Genomic DNA, 16,680 nt, shown 5'->3' with positions numbered 1-16,680 from the left:
AATAGTTTTTGTTTGGAAAAAACCAACAGGGTCACTAGTCAGCAGGTCTTTTATTTCCAGAGCTTTTTGGAGCACAGGATGCAAAGCTGAAAACCCTGATTTCTTAGTATTGATACTTCTAAAAATTGTCAGAATATGACAGCTCTAGAGACTTTTTTTTTTAATTCTGTACAGGATAACGTAACACAAGCAAAATTAAGTAAGTAATCTGTCTAATATAGACATGTTTTAAATGGGACTGTAGATGTGAAGCATTTTTCATACAATAGCTAACTACGTTAGTTTTTTAACAGTAAACTTATTCTGGAGTAATCTAACTCATGTGTGTGTGTTTACAATACTGTATTCCTTAGTATCTCTTAAACTGTTTATTCTGTCCCATTTGCCCTTCTCCAGATGTCTTTTTCTTTTCTTTGGTGCAGCAATTTTACTGTGGGCTGGATCCTAACACCCATCTTCCACTTCTGTTTGCCAAAGATACTGTCCTTAATGGTAGTAATAGTTGGCAGCTTATCTCTCTTTTATCTGTTATTGGGTTTTTTGATGTTTAGGATGTAAGAAGGCAGTCTCAAATTTACTTAAGTTTACAAGTGTTTACAGTCAAAAAGTGGGGAAGAGAGTACAGTACTTACATCAAATGAAAAGGATGGAGATTTTTGGTACCATCCATTTATTTGCTGGGGGGGGTGTGTGTGTGTGTGTTATTTTTCAGTGTTTACGTTGGCTATTCAAGTGATAGTTCTGAAGTTGCAGCAGAAAGCAAAATAGACTGGAAGCACGTAAAAGAAAAATGGATCTCTGAGTAGAGAACAGGAATAAAGATTGGCATGTTGTGACAATGGAGAAGGAAGTTATTGAAGAAAAAAATGAAACAAAAGGCTCAGGGAGTATTGTAACTATTTTTACTCTCTACAAAGCTGTCAAGGTATATCAGAAGATAAAAGTTTTAGGCCATTTGTTCTTTCTACAACAAGGAAACTATTTGATAAGCCTTTTCAGAAGCATGTCTTTCCTTTTAGTCACATCAACACGAGTAACACATGCAATTCAATTCAACTAGTGCATTTTATAATGACAAGGGAATGTAAATGGGAAAATTCTACAAATACCTTCCTGGAGTTTTACAATTCTGTCATGGTCTAGCTGTTATGGGAGACAAATAGTATGGAAAAGGCAGACACTATTGTTCTGGAGATTCCTGACCTGCTATGAATGTCTGATATACCTAAAACAGAATAGTATAATGCATTTTTATCTCTTCCAGCCTGTTGCAGTGATTAATGGTAGAGAATTGCAGAAGCCCCTTATTGTTCAGCTGTGTGATCAGTGGGGAAATCCATCTCCTGAACCTAATGTCAAAATCAACCTTACAAAGAGTAACAACTTAAGGGTAAGCATAGGCCTTTTTACATGAACTTTGTTTAACGCAAATTTCTGTTGTCATGTCTACGTTATCTTCTTCATTTTCAAGACATTTTTGGAAAAGTGAATAAAATATTGTAAGGGCACAAAAGAATAATTAATCTCATATAATAGTAGTGTCAACAAGTAATGTAAACAGCTCCCAGGACAGATTGCTCAGCTCCCTTTCATTATAACAATCACAAATATAAGAAAATGCCTATATTACAGTGTGCAAGTGTAACTAGTATACATTCTGGATCTTCTACTGATCCTTTTTCCAAGTTCTGCATGCACACCACCCCATCCCCCACTTTATCTGAGGTAATTTACTGAATAATAATAATAATAATAATGATGATATAGTCCAAACTGGCAACTGAATAATTTTTATCTGGTGGTTCTTTGATTGTGGTTCCTGAATGTATGACTTACGGTCTGTATGTAAAGCTAGTCAGCAGGGTTTGCTCCCTACTTGATTATCCCTGTGAAAAGCATTGGCGGTACAAACCAAATTAAAACAAGGACGATGCAAATCTAACCCAAATTTAAGTGGTTACTGTCCTTTCCATGAGTGAGGTATAAGCGTCAGTTGGTCTGTACGAAGAAAGGAGTTTGAAAGAATACTCCATTCATTAAAATTTTGGTTCTTGTTATCGGAAATAAAAAAAGTCAAACTGTCAAACGTTCCTAACGGTCAGGGCAGAGACTTTTATATCGAATGTGTACATTATCAATACAGAATATATTCATCTGCCTCTGGACATGACATTTTTTCATGCAGGGCTGGTCTTGTTCCCTTTTTGTTCCTGCTAGCCATGCATTTGTGTCCCTTAGTTCTCTCAGAACACACAGCAGCCAAAAACTTACTTTTGCTCACCCCTCAAGAACTGTACCACAGCCTCACTTTTCCCTCAGTTTAACTATGCTACTATTACTTGGTTTTACTGGATTTTTTTTTTAAGGAAATGACTTCATATCTTGAACATTTTTCTTCTGGCTCTTTTGAATCTCTTGCTGTAGAAGTCTGCCTCATAGTTTGGGATTTTTTTTTTTGTTTGCCCCAACTACTGCATTTATGATGGCAGCTGCAGCTCCTCGGGGCTTCTAGTTACATTGTTCTTGAGAGAACATACAACCTTGACAGTAACACTGTGTGGTTGTGCTGCCTGATCAAAGAGATGTTGTGGTGGCATGCTCTGTCTTTTCAGATATTACGCCTTCCTCCAGGGAGGACCAGCAGCATGTCTTAGAAAGTCTGCATGCTCTTTATCCAAGTGGGATGTGTCCAGGAGGAAGTGTTGTGAAAGCCAAGGTGGATCGTTGTTATAATGCGTTTATTACAGCATGCTCTCCCAGAGACAACATCGGTATCATGTCTAAGACTTACTTTCATACATTAGCAGAGCAACCAACTGCTATTTGCTGAACAGACATCGGATCAGTATTCATGAGTATCTTGGAGAACCTCTTTAGAGGACGGTCTTGCCTTGGCATTTCAAATAGGTTGTATGCACAGTCTCCCAAAGGAAATGAGAAGCTTCTGGGAACTGAAATTCTCAGATAAACTGTCTGTCTGTATTTCACATCCCATCCTCTAAGTCTCCTAAGCCTGATATTCTGCAGTTGCAGCATGCATTTCCTGTGCTCCATTCTCGATCTTACAGGGCCAAAACTAAATGAGTATGGCTGAACAGAAACACTCTGAACTCTTACATGCAGCTCAACAGTGGAAATGCACAAAGCACTGGTTTCTGTAATTTCAAATACAGACTTATTTTGTTGAGTTGAATATACTCTTCAGAAGAGTTTATGAAATGTCTGGCTATTTTCTTAATATTTCTTAATATATCTTTACAATGCTGCCTTCCATTTGAACCATTAAGCACACATTTTTTGCCATTGCCTTTCTCTAGTGACATGGTAGGATAAATTCATGCTCCCATAGCCAATCCATTATGAATCAACTTTCACTTTTTTTTTCCCTAAGGTAGTTTCATTCTTTTAACTTACTAACATGAGATTTGGGAAAGAAAATAATTTTGGAAAAAGATTGCCCACTTCAGGTATTCCTAAAACATTGTTTTTGTGTAAGTGGACACTAGACACTTCGTCTCCTGAAATTTGTGCTGAAGTAGCAATGGGAAAGCAATTTAATGCCAAACACTATTCAGATAATGACAAACATTTGCACCACATTGTTGCATTATATCATCAATGAAAAAGTTGATTTCTCTCGTTAGAGAGGAATTCATTACAGAGGAACTCGGAAAGTATCCGTGGCTTCCTTTGCTATCCTCCAAACTTTAAAGCTACTATCTGGAGTTCTTTTAATACATTGACAAGGTATTTCTTAGGTAAGGCTAAGGTAGCATGCACATACATTTGCAGAAGAAATAGCTTCTGCTTACTTTAAGAGTGTTTTAGTATCCTTTAAGATTCACACACGTTTCTGTGAGAGGGTAGGCATTCTCTATCTGCTGCACTGGAGTCCATAGTTTCAAAAAGTTGTGGTTGATGAGGAAAGTGAAGTGATAGCTCCTCTGCCATTTCATGTGTAAAGGCAAGTATGACTTAATGGTACTGCCAATCATAAGACTTCACTTAGTGTCAGGGAAGTAAGTGCAGCAAAGACAGGGTGCACATAGAAAACACACCTTGAAGAACACCAGTGAGTTAAAGGGGAATTATTTTCTAACAATGGGATTCAGCGATAATGCCTTAAGTCAATAGTAGAATTTATATTGACTTCAAAGGACTTAGAATCACACCTAATTAATGTGCTAGGTAAATAGGAGATGTACAAGGCATTTGTGTTACTATCCTAAAACACCACTGACAAGAAGTTAGCTATCGTTATTAGCGTTTGATTAAAAGCCATTTCTTACGGTATAGAGATTAGTTCTTGTTTGTCATTAAGTTTTGATGAATAAGGTACTGTACTTAATCACTTGTCGTAACACTTTTCTCTAGGTTGTCTAGCAGTCTTACATTTTTGGCAGTGGGACTAGAATGGGGGAAGGGGAGGAAAGACACAGATGTTTTAGTTGTTTTTACTCTAGTTGAGTAATTCTTTAATTTTTGCTACCCGGGAATCTGTGCAGACTGGAGAAACACTGTAAAAGGGAATAAATAGTTTTTAGAAGATTTTAAAATCTGAAAATATACTCAAATTAACGTGTGCTATGGATGTCATGATAGTATCAGTAATAATTAAAGAAATAACATTAGGAAAATATTTGAACATATTAATGAACAAAAATATCCTAATTCAGATAAAGTGATTGTCTTCAAAAACTGGCAGAGAAAATTCTGAAACTTCTTAATATTGTAGTCATAACAGTGCAGACTTCCCTAATTTAGAGTGCAAAAATACAAAGAAGCTATTGCTCAAATGGAAAGACAGTATGCAGGCAAATGAGATATACATTTTATTCTAAGACTTGATACTCCTTCTGTGTCACTGAAAGAATAAAAAATATTTTTTTTGACAGATTGTTCCTTCAAACCAGCAACATAAAACAGATGAAAATGGTAGGGCTAACCTGGGAGTTATTAGTATTCATGCACCTAGGTAAGTAGTGAAAACTGTATGGAAAAAATTTGAATTCTGAAATGTCGCTTGCTAGATGTATTTAAGCTGCGCATTTCATAAAGTACCTACCAAGAATTAATCTAGAGCTAAGATCAAACATTTATTATTTATATTCTGGTGGAAGGCCAGATAGTGACCTTTAAGAAAGCAAGTGCTTACCTAAATAAAATTCAATAGCTGCTTCTTTTGTCTTCTGAGAAGCTGTTGCTCTAATTTTCTGAATCCTGTTTTTTTTGGTCTTGGTAAAACACAGCTTATAATTGTCAACCTGTACCTAGTGCAGATGGTGTCATAAACCACTTAAAATGTTTGAAATGTACAGGCTTTGGGTGACCAGATCCAGACGCTACGCTTTCAAAGTAGGAACGCATTTTAGGAGTGTTGAAACTTCCTCTGGGTGCTAGCCATTGTTTTAAAGATTAGGTAAAGTGTCCAAAAGAATTTTAAATATATGTATTTGTTTTTTCTTATTTGCAATAGAACTAGTGAAGTCTCATTTCCTGCGGATATGTGTCCTGTGGCTCCTGCTTCTTTGTGTCAGTCACCCTGGCTCCCCCTACACTCACATGTCCTATCTGACTTTTCAAATTCATTATTTCTATACCCTCCTCATGATCAGAGTTCTGCTACCTACTCCCTGTATCCCTGAGCTTTTCCTGCAAGACTAGGTTGGCTTTAGGTAGCTTAGAAGCTAGCAATAAGTGCTTGTTCTTAAAATTCTGAAGTATTTCGTGACAGTTAATATTTTTGCATTCATATCTGCAGGATTTGACCCATAATATTATTTTGCACTTGGAAGAAAATCTATTTTAAATGCTATTGATGGTGCTCAGTGTATTTATAATGCCTGCATCTTGGTAGAAGGATGATGAGTATTAGTTATCAGTATATTACTGGAGGTTAGAAACAGGTGTGCTCAGTGGTAACATCCTACGCTTCATAGCATAATCAAAACTGGCTGGGGAGTACTATGCAGGTAAATACAGTATTCCCAGTTCTGTTTAAAAATTTAAATGTCAAGTTTTTAATACTGTAAAAAAAATGAGTTATTCTATAGCAATGAAGTCATCATATACCTGCAATGCACTTTGCTAGGTGTGAGTTATACGCAGATTCCCTCTTTGGAAACTGTCAAAGCAGAATGCTCCTTAGACAGCATTTTAATTAGCTGTGCTTGCTTTCCACCTTACTGTCTTCTGCAACTTAAATCCGTAGTTGCTAGTGTCTTACAGACAGGCAATGAAACATGATCAAGCTAATGAATATTAAAGCAAAATTATATTTAATAAGCTAATATATTATCTTAAACTTACTATTTTACTTGTCTAACTTTGCATTAACACTTCCATTTTTTTCTTCCCTTTACTGCTGATAACTGTTAGATTTACTTTTTTATCATGCTTTCATGTACATGATTCAGACTTGAAGTCTGTTGAAAATTGTCTTTTCAGAAGAGATATTTTATAACAGTTTTTATGATTTCTATATATTTCAGGGGAGAGCACACTTTACAGCTTAAAGCCACATACAACAAGACCACATTAGATTGTCCTATAATCACATTAAATGTCCTGCCTGATCCTGAGAAACCTGTCCGCTTGAATGTTAAATATGACAAAAATGCTTCTTTTCCAGCAGGAGGTACCTTCCCTGGTAAGTATAAGGATTGTTTGGCAGAAACCAATCACTCAAGAGCTTTGTAAACTTATGAAAAACTATTTTGATGATTCTCCTGGTATATTTTCTTACTTTTTTTTTGTCTGTTTTGTCTCAGTTTTTTGTAACAGCCGTATCTGAGATGCCTCTGTCACACTTGGAGAGAAAAGATACGTACATCATGGAAAGCATTTCAAAAGACCTCTTATTTATTTTTTCCAAATTATTGGCTTTATCTGTAGTCTGTAAATGGTAAAACTACAGAATCTCTTCTCTGTCCTTAGTGAAATGCCGTATTTCAGTTTTTGGTCTTCCCAAAAGACTATCTGAGCTAGTTCATGCATGGTTTCCCTCATCTTATTTTTTGTGGAATAGTAACAAAGGAGGTAGCTATGAAATTATGGGCCAACTGTGAGCCAAGAGGAACCAAAAAGTGATTAGAGGTACGCCAGGGACGGTACAAAATATCCTTCTCTCTTGCTGTACTCTCTCACAAAAGGATGATCTTTGCTTTCTAACTAAGGCTGCTGAGTCATAAAAGAAAAAAAAAAACATCTCATGTTTTATATCCCAGTAGTATTCGCAATAAGAAAAACAGATAAAGAAGAGCAAGTTATGACCATGAGGAAACATATTTTGCTAAAAGCAAAACAGAATTTGAAACCTCTGCTTTTTCCTATGAGAAAACTTTGGCATGAATAAGAGACCTATACTAACTAATTCCATTAATTCAGGAAATAAAAGTCTTTTTTACAACCATGGAAGATATGGTTCTTGAATTTGCCAGTGAAGTACACAAATGTATTAGCCCTTCTTCCAGAAAATTTTTCTCTTTAATTTGCAATAACACAATTTGCACTATGAAACCATGATACAAAGATATTCTTCAGAAAGCTGAAGTCCTGTCTAAATAAGTTAAATAGAAAGCAAGTCAATTCTGTCACTTTAAATATAATACCATATTAAGGAAGGCAAAAAAAGACTTCAGTAACAATTTATTGAAATTAAAAAACAAAAAACATTTGAGACTTGGGAAGCCTGCTGTATTTTGTCAGTGGTACCTGTGAAGGAGAGTAAGGTAGTTTCCAAACTATTTTTTTTCCCATTTGATCCCATCCTTGGTTTAAAAAAAACACATTAAAAAATCACTATTGAATCTTCAGTAGATAACTTTTAGACCTATTTGATGAAGTAAATACTAACAAATTTCCTGTACTGAATGGTATTCACTTAAGAATTATAAATAATTTAGGCATGAAATTTTTAAGTAATTAACTCTGATATGCTAATCCTATTTAATTTGACCTTTATTTGAAAGGAATAAATTAAGGTGACAAATCTGATGCAGTTTTCAAAAAGTTTCAGGAGAGGTCAGGGAAACTTTTGATCAGAAGATACGTTTTCAGTACTGGGCAGTTGTTGAAAGGAATATAAAGAATATAATTAAGTCGGTACCTGGATAAATGTAGAAATGGGAGCAGGTTGGGAACTACATGACTTTTGTACAGGAAAGTGGTGCCTTGCAAATGTGTTTGAAGGAGTTGACAACTGTGTGAATGAGCCTGCTGATATAGAGTACTTGGTTTCTTAGCTTTTGGCAAGTTCCTTAACCAACAGCTCTTAAAGTAAGCTGTTACAGGACACTGTCCTTCCTATACTTCAGTCTTTTCTTTGCCTTTAGGTGGACTTAAAACCAAAAAAATTGTCTATCTAAGGAGTGTTTTCAGTTCTGTTGCTGTTTCACAGTGTGATTTCAGCGCAAGCATCTGAATTTTTCCCACCTATTCTCTGTACTCCTTTGTATGTACTTCTAGATTCCCAGATGATAAACATCTCTTAAAGGTGACAAAAAAAATCAGAAAATCTGCTTCATACAAATCCATTTGTTGTATCCCAAGCCTGTATGAAATACCTGCAACATCTTCAAAATTAAGAACAAAAAGGATTTATTTGTAGTACTAGGAGTTGAGAAGCACAATGCTTCCCACAAATATGAAGTTTATGGTGTGGGGACTTGTTTCTTGACCAAAGAAAGCTCATATTCGAAAATAATATTATACTGTCATAACTTGATGAGCCAACATTTTTATGGAAGGAGGTTTTTGTTCTTTAAAATACTCCATACGGTGTTAAGAATTTGACTAAATTCACAAGGTATTTTAGTTTTGCCTAGAGGAAGCATATTATAGAATCATAGAATCAGAGTGGTTTGGGTTGGAAAGGACCTTTAAAGATCATCTAGTTCCAACCCCCCTGCCGAATAGACCTTTTTAAAATGTAGCATATAGTATAAAGCAACCAGGTTTTGAGAGAGGAAGAGAATTAAACAGCTTGCTCAGGAGATAACATAGTATATATGACATTAAATTTTGATACAAAATTAGATATTAAATTCCTTATTAACAGCCTCATATTTAATTAATACTCCAGTTATTGGATTTACTGTTGAACTCAGGTACACCTGAGGGCAGGCACTGCAATCTTGGAGGAAGTCATGCCCAAATTTTTCATACACATCAAAGCACAGTCCTTCCTTAAAGTGCAAAATTCAGTTCTACGTGAGCAGTGCAGCTTCACCTAGATGCTTGAAATCCACCTGTAACCATAGTGTCAAAGTACTTAGTTTACATTTTCAACTAGAAGAAGGGTAGCTTTATTCTAGTTTGGATTCCATTTCCTTCAGACCACTAAACTTTCTATGGAATATATAGGAAAAGCTAAATTTTTCGGCTCGCGATATAAAATGGCAAGTATTTTGACTGCAGGACCAGTCAACAGCAAGTGGAGGAGTGAAACGTGTCCCTATATCTTACTTCTAACAGATTTAATTATGTGATATTAGTCTGTAAGAAGTAGCCAAACTCAGCTTCAGATTCATAGCCCGAGTCCTTCTTTTTATTACAGTGTGGCTAATAGATTGGGAAAGTGGTGGTGGTATAGTCTCTTTCCAACTACTGCGCCTTTCTCTCCAGTAGTTAAATGGCTAAAGCACTTGTAAAGGAGGAGGGAGATCTGGATTTTCCTGTCCTTGGAGGAAGGGATCAGCTACTTAACTAGCTAATGATTGTTCTTTCCTGAGAGCAAAAAGAAGCCTGGCTTGCTATCTTGGTAAGAATGATAATCTGGGAAAGGCAGACTTGAAATTTGAGGGGTTTTTTTTAAGCAGTCATTGGATAAAGTAGGTGGGTTTTTTTCTAAGGATTGTTACCTGGTCTAATTACAGGGTTTTTGAAAGAAGGTTTTCCATATCGGGTTTTCAATTTTTTATTGTTTGGGTTCTGTTTGGAATATGGGTTTTGTGTGTTTTTCCTCTAGGTATGAGGCAGACACAGAAATTCATGGAGTTTGATTTTCTTAATTTTGAATAAAAATAATCCTGAAAAAACCTTGTCTTTCATTCTACAGATTTTATGGTTAGTGTTCTTTCTGAAGATGACAACATTATTAAAAATATTAATCCAGCACGGATTTGTATGAAAATGTGGGAAGCACACAGCAGCGGAACTAGGATATCAACTGAAGTAAGTCATCAAAATGCGTTGAAAATGGATATCAAAATGCCAGCATAGGACAAATATATTTGCAGTAGAAACTTTCCTTCATTTAACTTGGATCAATATCCTGTTCTACATTTTAAATAACAAGTATTACATATCAATCATATTTGTTTATCAGTATCTGTCCTGTTACAAGTTGTCAGACTGTTCAAATGTCAAGACTATAGTAAAGACAAAAATGCTACTGCTCTGCAGAAGCTAACTAATAGCAGGGAGACTATTAAAAGTTTCCACCCTGAATTTTGCGAGGAAAAGACTCTGAGAATTAAGAATATGAAGCTAGGGTCTAAATTATAGGTGATCTCATTGAATTTTTGTATGCTATCAGTACTGCAAATCATTAAGACTTGATAGCATATTACAAGTAAGGTACTTTAACTTTCAGTATATTGCACTGAATTTTTTGCATCTTTTTTTTCAGATTACAACATTTAGCTGTAGTAAAGTGAAGGATGATAAGGAAGATGGCTTCTTTTACTTCAGGTATAGCAGCATTTATTTTATAATTATGTATTTTGTACAGTAAGTTGCATCAGCAGTTTGAAATAGAAACAAGAGTTTTAGGTTTTGCTAATAACTATCTGTTATAGAATTAGTATGATACAGTGCTATGAAATGGTAAAAGATATTAGCAAGATGAAATGAATGTGAGGATTGAATTCTTCCCTAGATACATTTGACATTTGATTAATCTGAGAGTAGAAGAAAGGAATCTAAGATAATATATTAGAATTATCCTGGTTCCTGCATCAGAGGAAGAGGCTGCTGCAGCTCAGCTATGTCAAGATTCCAGGAGCATCTGAGTGGCAGCACTTCAAGAGGTGATAGGACATGTCCTAACTTGCCTCTCAGCTGTGGCTCTTCTCTCTTTCGCGGCGCATAATAGAGTTCAGGAAGCCAGGCATCCAGTTTGTAATCCTTGGGAATCTATGTGCTTTCAAGACCTTGATGTAGCATTAAATCTTCAACACGTTTTTTCCTGGGGAGCAAGTTAGCTGAGGCTCAAATCTAGGGTTCTGACCCAGCTTGATATGCAATGCGAATGTACCTCCATCTGTAATTCCATTATATCCAGCCAAGAAACTATTCCGTCTGGGAAGGCAGCTGACATGACCTTTGTTCATGCAGTCTTTTTAGCTTCTCAGAATGTGTACAGCAATGTAATGTATTTGTATATGAAGGCTTTTTCATTTGAGAGATTACAACTAATTCAAAAAGCTGTTTAAGCATGGCTTTTTGTATCATTACCAAGATCTGTCTTTACCTTGAAGGCACTCGAGGTTCCAAAGCCTTCTAAGGCTTGGCAGCTATAGCACCAGAAGACTCCCAAATAAGGGTGCAGTTTTGCTTTTAACAGAGCAGAGCTTTCTGTGTGGCTAGTCCAAGGTTATGGAATGAACTTCTCCAGAAGCTAAGGATCACTGCAGACTTGCACCAAATGTGAGGTACATTTCTGTGACCTTGGTCATTCTGAGAAATTCTTAGTTAGAGGTGTGGTCAAAACATAAGAGCTCCCTAAAACATTATCAAAACAGGCACTCTGCATCATGTATTTGTACCTCCAGAAAAAGAAGACTAGAATGAATGTGCCAATGTGTAGTCATGCTAATAAATGTTCTCCTGTGAAAAGTGCTACGGTGGTCAGTATGATATAAACTAACGTGTATAGAGTCGAATATGGAATTACAAAAATCTTGACATTTGTACCTGTAGTTTACTAGTTGTCCACAAATGTGGACAACCTTATTGAAAAATTTGAAAGAAAGGACAGTAGGTAGAGACTACCCGTTAGCAGCCCTTGTAGGAAAATACGTATTACGCATTGCTGCCAGTGTCTGTGGCATCACTGTCTACCACCTGGTTTCTCTCAAGTTTTCCTGTCCTTGGCGCAGTCACAGATGGTTTTCATCTATTTAATGCCAATCAGTAACACGGATGCTATTATGCAGTCTTACAACTTTCATAACAATTGTGCAATTTCTTCTTTTTCTAAAGCATATGTCTGGTTAGATGGTATTCAGCCATGAGATCCTTAGCAGATTATTTACAACTCAGTTTTTTAACGCATCCTGGCAAGGCAGATCTTAACCTAGATAAAATGCAGAAAAGAAGGTAGAATTGTTCCTACTCTGTATGAAATACAAGAAGGAAAAGTCATGGCCCGTTCTAGAAGTAGGTAAAGCTTGGGGATTTTGGTTTTTTTCAAGTTAAGCATTCCAGGGAATCTTGCATCTTACTCCTTCCCAAACAAAATAAGAGGAAAGAAATTTCTTAATGTTATTGACAAAACAGATAAAATGCTGTATGTTGAAAACAAAAATCTCGTTAACCAATTCAAGAGTGCTACAAGTCATCCTCTCAGAGGAATGCCTGAATCTTGGTTACAGACTGTTTGCATCTCCTTAAAAGTTTCTAAGCATTCGTAAGTCACTGCTATCCCTTGTTGAACACTGCAGCAGTCTTCTGGATGCTCTGTGGCCTTCCTTGCTAAGTGGAGTTCTCTTTATAGCAGCAGAAGCGCAGGTGTCTGTCTTCCCTTCATATTTTGATGTTAGGGGTTCTTTGCCAGTAGTCTGCACTCTGGAGTACTCTAAGGTAGAATGAAAACTCTTTTCTCTCTTACTATACTCAACCTTGGCCACTGGGCCAAGTTACCCAACTTTGTACCCAACTTTCTGAGTAAGAGAAGGAATTAGTTACTCAGATTTTATGTAAATTCAAGCCAAATGATTAAATTTGGAGAGCATTTGTTGTTGTTGCAGATCTAAATGCTCTGTTTCAGTAGCTTTATGAAAATTCGTTGAATGGAAAGTGAGATGAGGTAGACTTGCAGATTTCTCAATAATAGGGCCAAGACAAACTTCCTGTCAGCTAGTTGAGACTCACTCTTGGAGGAGACTTTCCTCATCCAAGCTTCCAAAAGCCTTATTCTAGTTCTTGAGAAACTTTCATGGCGTTCTTGCTGAAGGAGGAGTATTATGGAGGAGTACTAAAATACGTCATGCCTTAACAGGACTTTCTAACTAGTTTGGAGGACTACTCAGAATTTGAATTGCTTGCATGCTTACATACTTGTCATTTCAATATTGACTCACTTTTGCTTGGTTTTTGTTACTGATTTATTTAGGGATAAAGTGGTTCCAGAGAGAGTGGGCACTTACAGTATCCAGTTTACCTTTGCAATGGATAAGACAAATATACTCAGCAGTGACCAGGTTTGAATCTATAATTAATTACATGTAGCCACGAACATGTAATACAGAATCATCTGGGACAAATATTATGATACTTTGTAGATTCAGAATGCAAATACTTTCATGTGCAAGCTTTGCAAAAAATTGTATTTTTATTTTTGATAGTTACTTATTTCAAACTGTTGATTATCAAAATTAGTTTTCATTAGCTTTTATAACTAAGCAGAAATTTTGTGGAATAACAGAGCTGCATAATTTGCAACCTAGTAGAACTGTTCTATGGTCATGCTAAGTTATTTCAAGATTGTCAGTAAATTTCACATGCATTTGTTTCAGTATTTTTTGAGCAACCCACGCGTGCCGGTGAACTGCAGTGGATTATATCAGTCTTTATTTTATTTTGTTTTATTTTATTCTTCCTCCTTTTTCTGCTAGATTATAGTTGAAGTTGTACCTAATGATCCTGTACGCTTGTTACCTGATTCTTTACCAGCTACTCCAGCAGTTTCCAATGTTCGAACTGTTACTAGCCGTACACTGGTCAAGGATTTATACCTCCATGTAATGGTAACTATACTTTAATACAAAATCATAATTAGGGAAATATATAAGACTGCTAAAAATATGTTCAATTTTGCTGTAAGGCATTGCTGCTATGTCTTTGCAGATTAACTTCACAAAAAAGATGTAACTCAGTGATTTCCAGTATATGACAGGTGCATCTTGTTTTATTTACATACAGCTGACCAAAGCTAAAACATGCAGTCCTAGCTGTCAGGCATCTCAATTGAAACCCATTTCTTGTTGCCACAGGCAAAAAATGTTTCAAGAATAGATTCTAGTGGGAAAACACTTATATATAAGCAGATGTTTCTCTCCGTGATTTTTCTTCCAGGAGACGGTTTCTCTTAGAAATCTTGTATTACAAAAAATAAGGTTTACTGAACTTTGAAGATTCACAGGGATACAGGGAGATCACTTACCAGTTACCGCCATGGGCAAAACAGACTCGACTTGTGGAAAATTAATTTAATGTATTGCCAATTAAGATAGGTTTGAGTAGTGAGAAATAAAGACAAAAGAAGTAAAGCAATGCCTTCTGCCCCACCCTTTCCCAGGCTCAGCTTTGCTCCAGACTCCTCTAGCCTTCCCAGCGCGGCGCAGGGGGATGGGGAATGGGGGTCACCGTCAGTCCAAAACAGCTCCACTCTGCCACTCCTTCCTTCTCACAGTTTCCCTGCTCTAGTGTGGGTCCCTCCACGGGCTGCAGTCCTTCATGAACTGCTCCAGCATGGTCCCTCTCTACAGGCTGCAGTCCTTTAGGAAATATCCACCTGCTGTGGCATGAGGTCCTCCACAGGCTGCCGCGTGGATATCTGCTCCACTGTGGTCCTTCATGGGCTGCAGGGAAGTACCTGCTCCTCTGAGGTCTCCCCAGGGGCTGCCGGGAAATCTCTGCTCTGGTGCCTGGAGCGCCTCCCCTCTTCCTTCTTCTCTCACCTTGGTGGCATTTTTGCCCTTTTTAAAATATATTTCCCCAGAGGAACCACCATTTTGGCTGAGGGGCTGGGCTGTGCCCTGCGATGCGTCGGTTGGAGCCGGCTGGGCACTGCCGGGGCTTGGACCGGGGAGCGCCCCCAGCCCCGACCCCTCTTCACAGAGGCCGCCCTGCAGCCCCCCCCGCTGCCAGCACCTTGCCACATAAACCCAATGCAGTATATAAAGGAATTACTTAGTTCAGTTCATATTCCAAACTAACTTTTTTTGTCTTTTTTACTTACAGGATGAATATAACAACCACACTGGAATTGATCTAGTTGGCAGAATAATAGCAAAAATTATGAGCCCCAATGAAGATGATACAGAGATCCCACAGTTTCAGGGGAAAGTCAGTACAATTGAGTTTCCATTTGACAGAGGATCAGCTGAAATTGTAAGTGTGACTGAAATACAGTTAGCTCCATGAGCAATGGATTATATTGTAGCCTTCCCTTACTGATAAGTAGATACATTATTTCTTCTCTGTTTGGTTGCTGATTTTCAGAAAACCTGAAGGAAAGACATTCTTTAAACTGGTTATCCTTGCCAAGCGAGGGAGGTTTACAAGTACATTCAAAAGCTTAGTTAGGGACGGGGACATAGAGCGGGATCCAAATGATTTCCTCATTTGAATTTCACATGTAAATAACACTTCACCAATTTGTAGTCAAACCATTAATATTAGTGGTATTTTACATTTTTATTTATAATACTATCTAGCTGTAATATCTTAAGATCAGTTAGCCGGACCTCTTCATATATATATATATAAAAAATTAAATTTTACCAGATTCTCTTTACATTTTGTCAAGCTACAGAGCTTGTGTATACTTTGCAGAAAGGCATCCTATCCTCATTTGAAGAATTAAAGAAAAAACTACCACTTCTCTTTACGCTTTATTTTGAGCATTAGTGCCCTTGACTGTTACAAATGCTTGCCTTATTTCAGTTTGAATCTCTGGCTGTAGCATCATGCATACCTCTGAAAGTACTGCATATTGTAGTAACGTCATCGCAGTCACTTTTTCTTCAACAAATACAGATTGAATTTTTAAAACCTATGAGTTCCATTTGTAACGGTTGTTACAAAGTATAATGTAAAAGGCACAGGTTAAAACATGCACATGCACAAAACCAGAAACTGTTCAAAACACACCAAAAAAACCCCAGCTGAGTGTAGAGCTGCTCATTTGTTGGTCAATATGGTCACAATATCTCTCTCAAAAGCCTACAGAGAACTTCAGTCAATAGAACTGTTCAGGTGGTAAAATAGGTATATATAGACTTTTTTTTTTTTTAAAGTTGCTGAAGTGTCATATAAGAATTGCAGAGCAAAAGTATACCTCTACTTAATTTGGTTCCTCTGGTTGTCACGTTTTACTAGCCTGAAATAAATCTATGGAAAACTTCAAAACAATTAGGTGTACTGAAGGAGCATCCAACTTTTTAAAGAAATTTTCTCAGCCGCCTTTTCTAACTTATTCATTGGAAGCAGCTTCCCAGCAGACCAGCATCAGTGTGTGCCAGCTGGAGGCAGACACTGCCTTAGCAACAAATACAAAATCTCCTGGTACATCTTGGAAATCACCACAATAAAACCCCAGTAGAATCACTAAAATCTACAGATCCTAAATACAAACTTCTTCATAATATATTTTATTCAGTACATCAGCTGCTTTTATGGAACTACATAGATGAAACTTAATGACACAGCATAAATAATTCTCTGTCAATAACA

At 36.9% G+C, this 16,680-nt stretch overlaps 1 protein-coding gene across 1 annotated transcript in view; it reads left to right on the top strand.

Annotated features, from left to right (window-relative positions):
- The window catches only part of SMCHD1 (structural maintenance of chromosomes flexible hinge domain containing 1), a 75,389-nt gene that overhangs the window by 44,553 nt on the left and 14,156 nt on the right, over positions 1-16,680 (top strand). The window contains exons 28-35 of the mRNA XM_009582725.1: positions 1,265-1,390; positions 4,896-4,975; positions 6,492-6,649; positions 10,058-10,173; positions 10,631-10,692; positions 13,337-13,424; positions 13,839-13,970; positions 15,187-15,336. Coding sequence (XP_009581020.1) covers positions 1,265-1,390; positions 4,896-4,975; positions 6,492-6,649; positions 10,058-10,173; positions 10,631-10,692; positions 13,337-13,424; positions 13,839-13,970; positions 15,187-15,336 — 912 coding nt within the window. The remainder of the gene's footprint in view (positions 1-1,264; positions 1,391-4,895; positions 4,976-6,491; positions 6,650-10,057; positions 10,174-10,630; positions 10,693-13,336; positions 13,425-13,838; positions 13,971-15,186; positions 15,337-16,680) is intronic.

The sequence above is a fragment of the Fulmarus glacialis genome, unplaced genomic scaffold (genome assembly GCF_000690835.1).
Source record: "Fulmarus glacialis isolate BGI_N327 unplaced genomic scaffold, ASM69083v1 scaffold3838, whole genome shotgun sequence".
In the NCBI taxonomy this organism is placed as follows: domain Eukaryota; kingdom Metazoa; phylum Chordata; class Aves; order Procellariiformes; family Procellariidae; genus Fulmarus; species Fulmarus glacialis.
The sequence above is the reverse complement of the archived record's forward strand: the minus strand, read 5'-3'. Positions and strand labels throughout refer to the sequence as shown.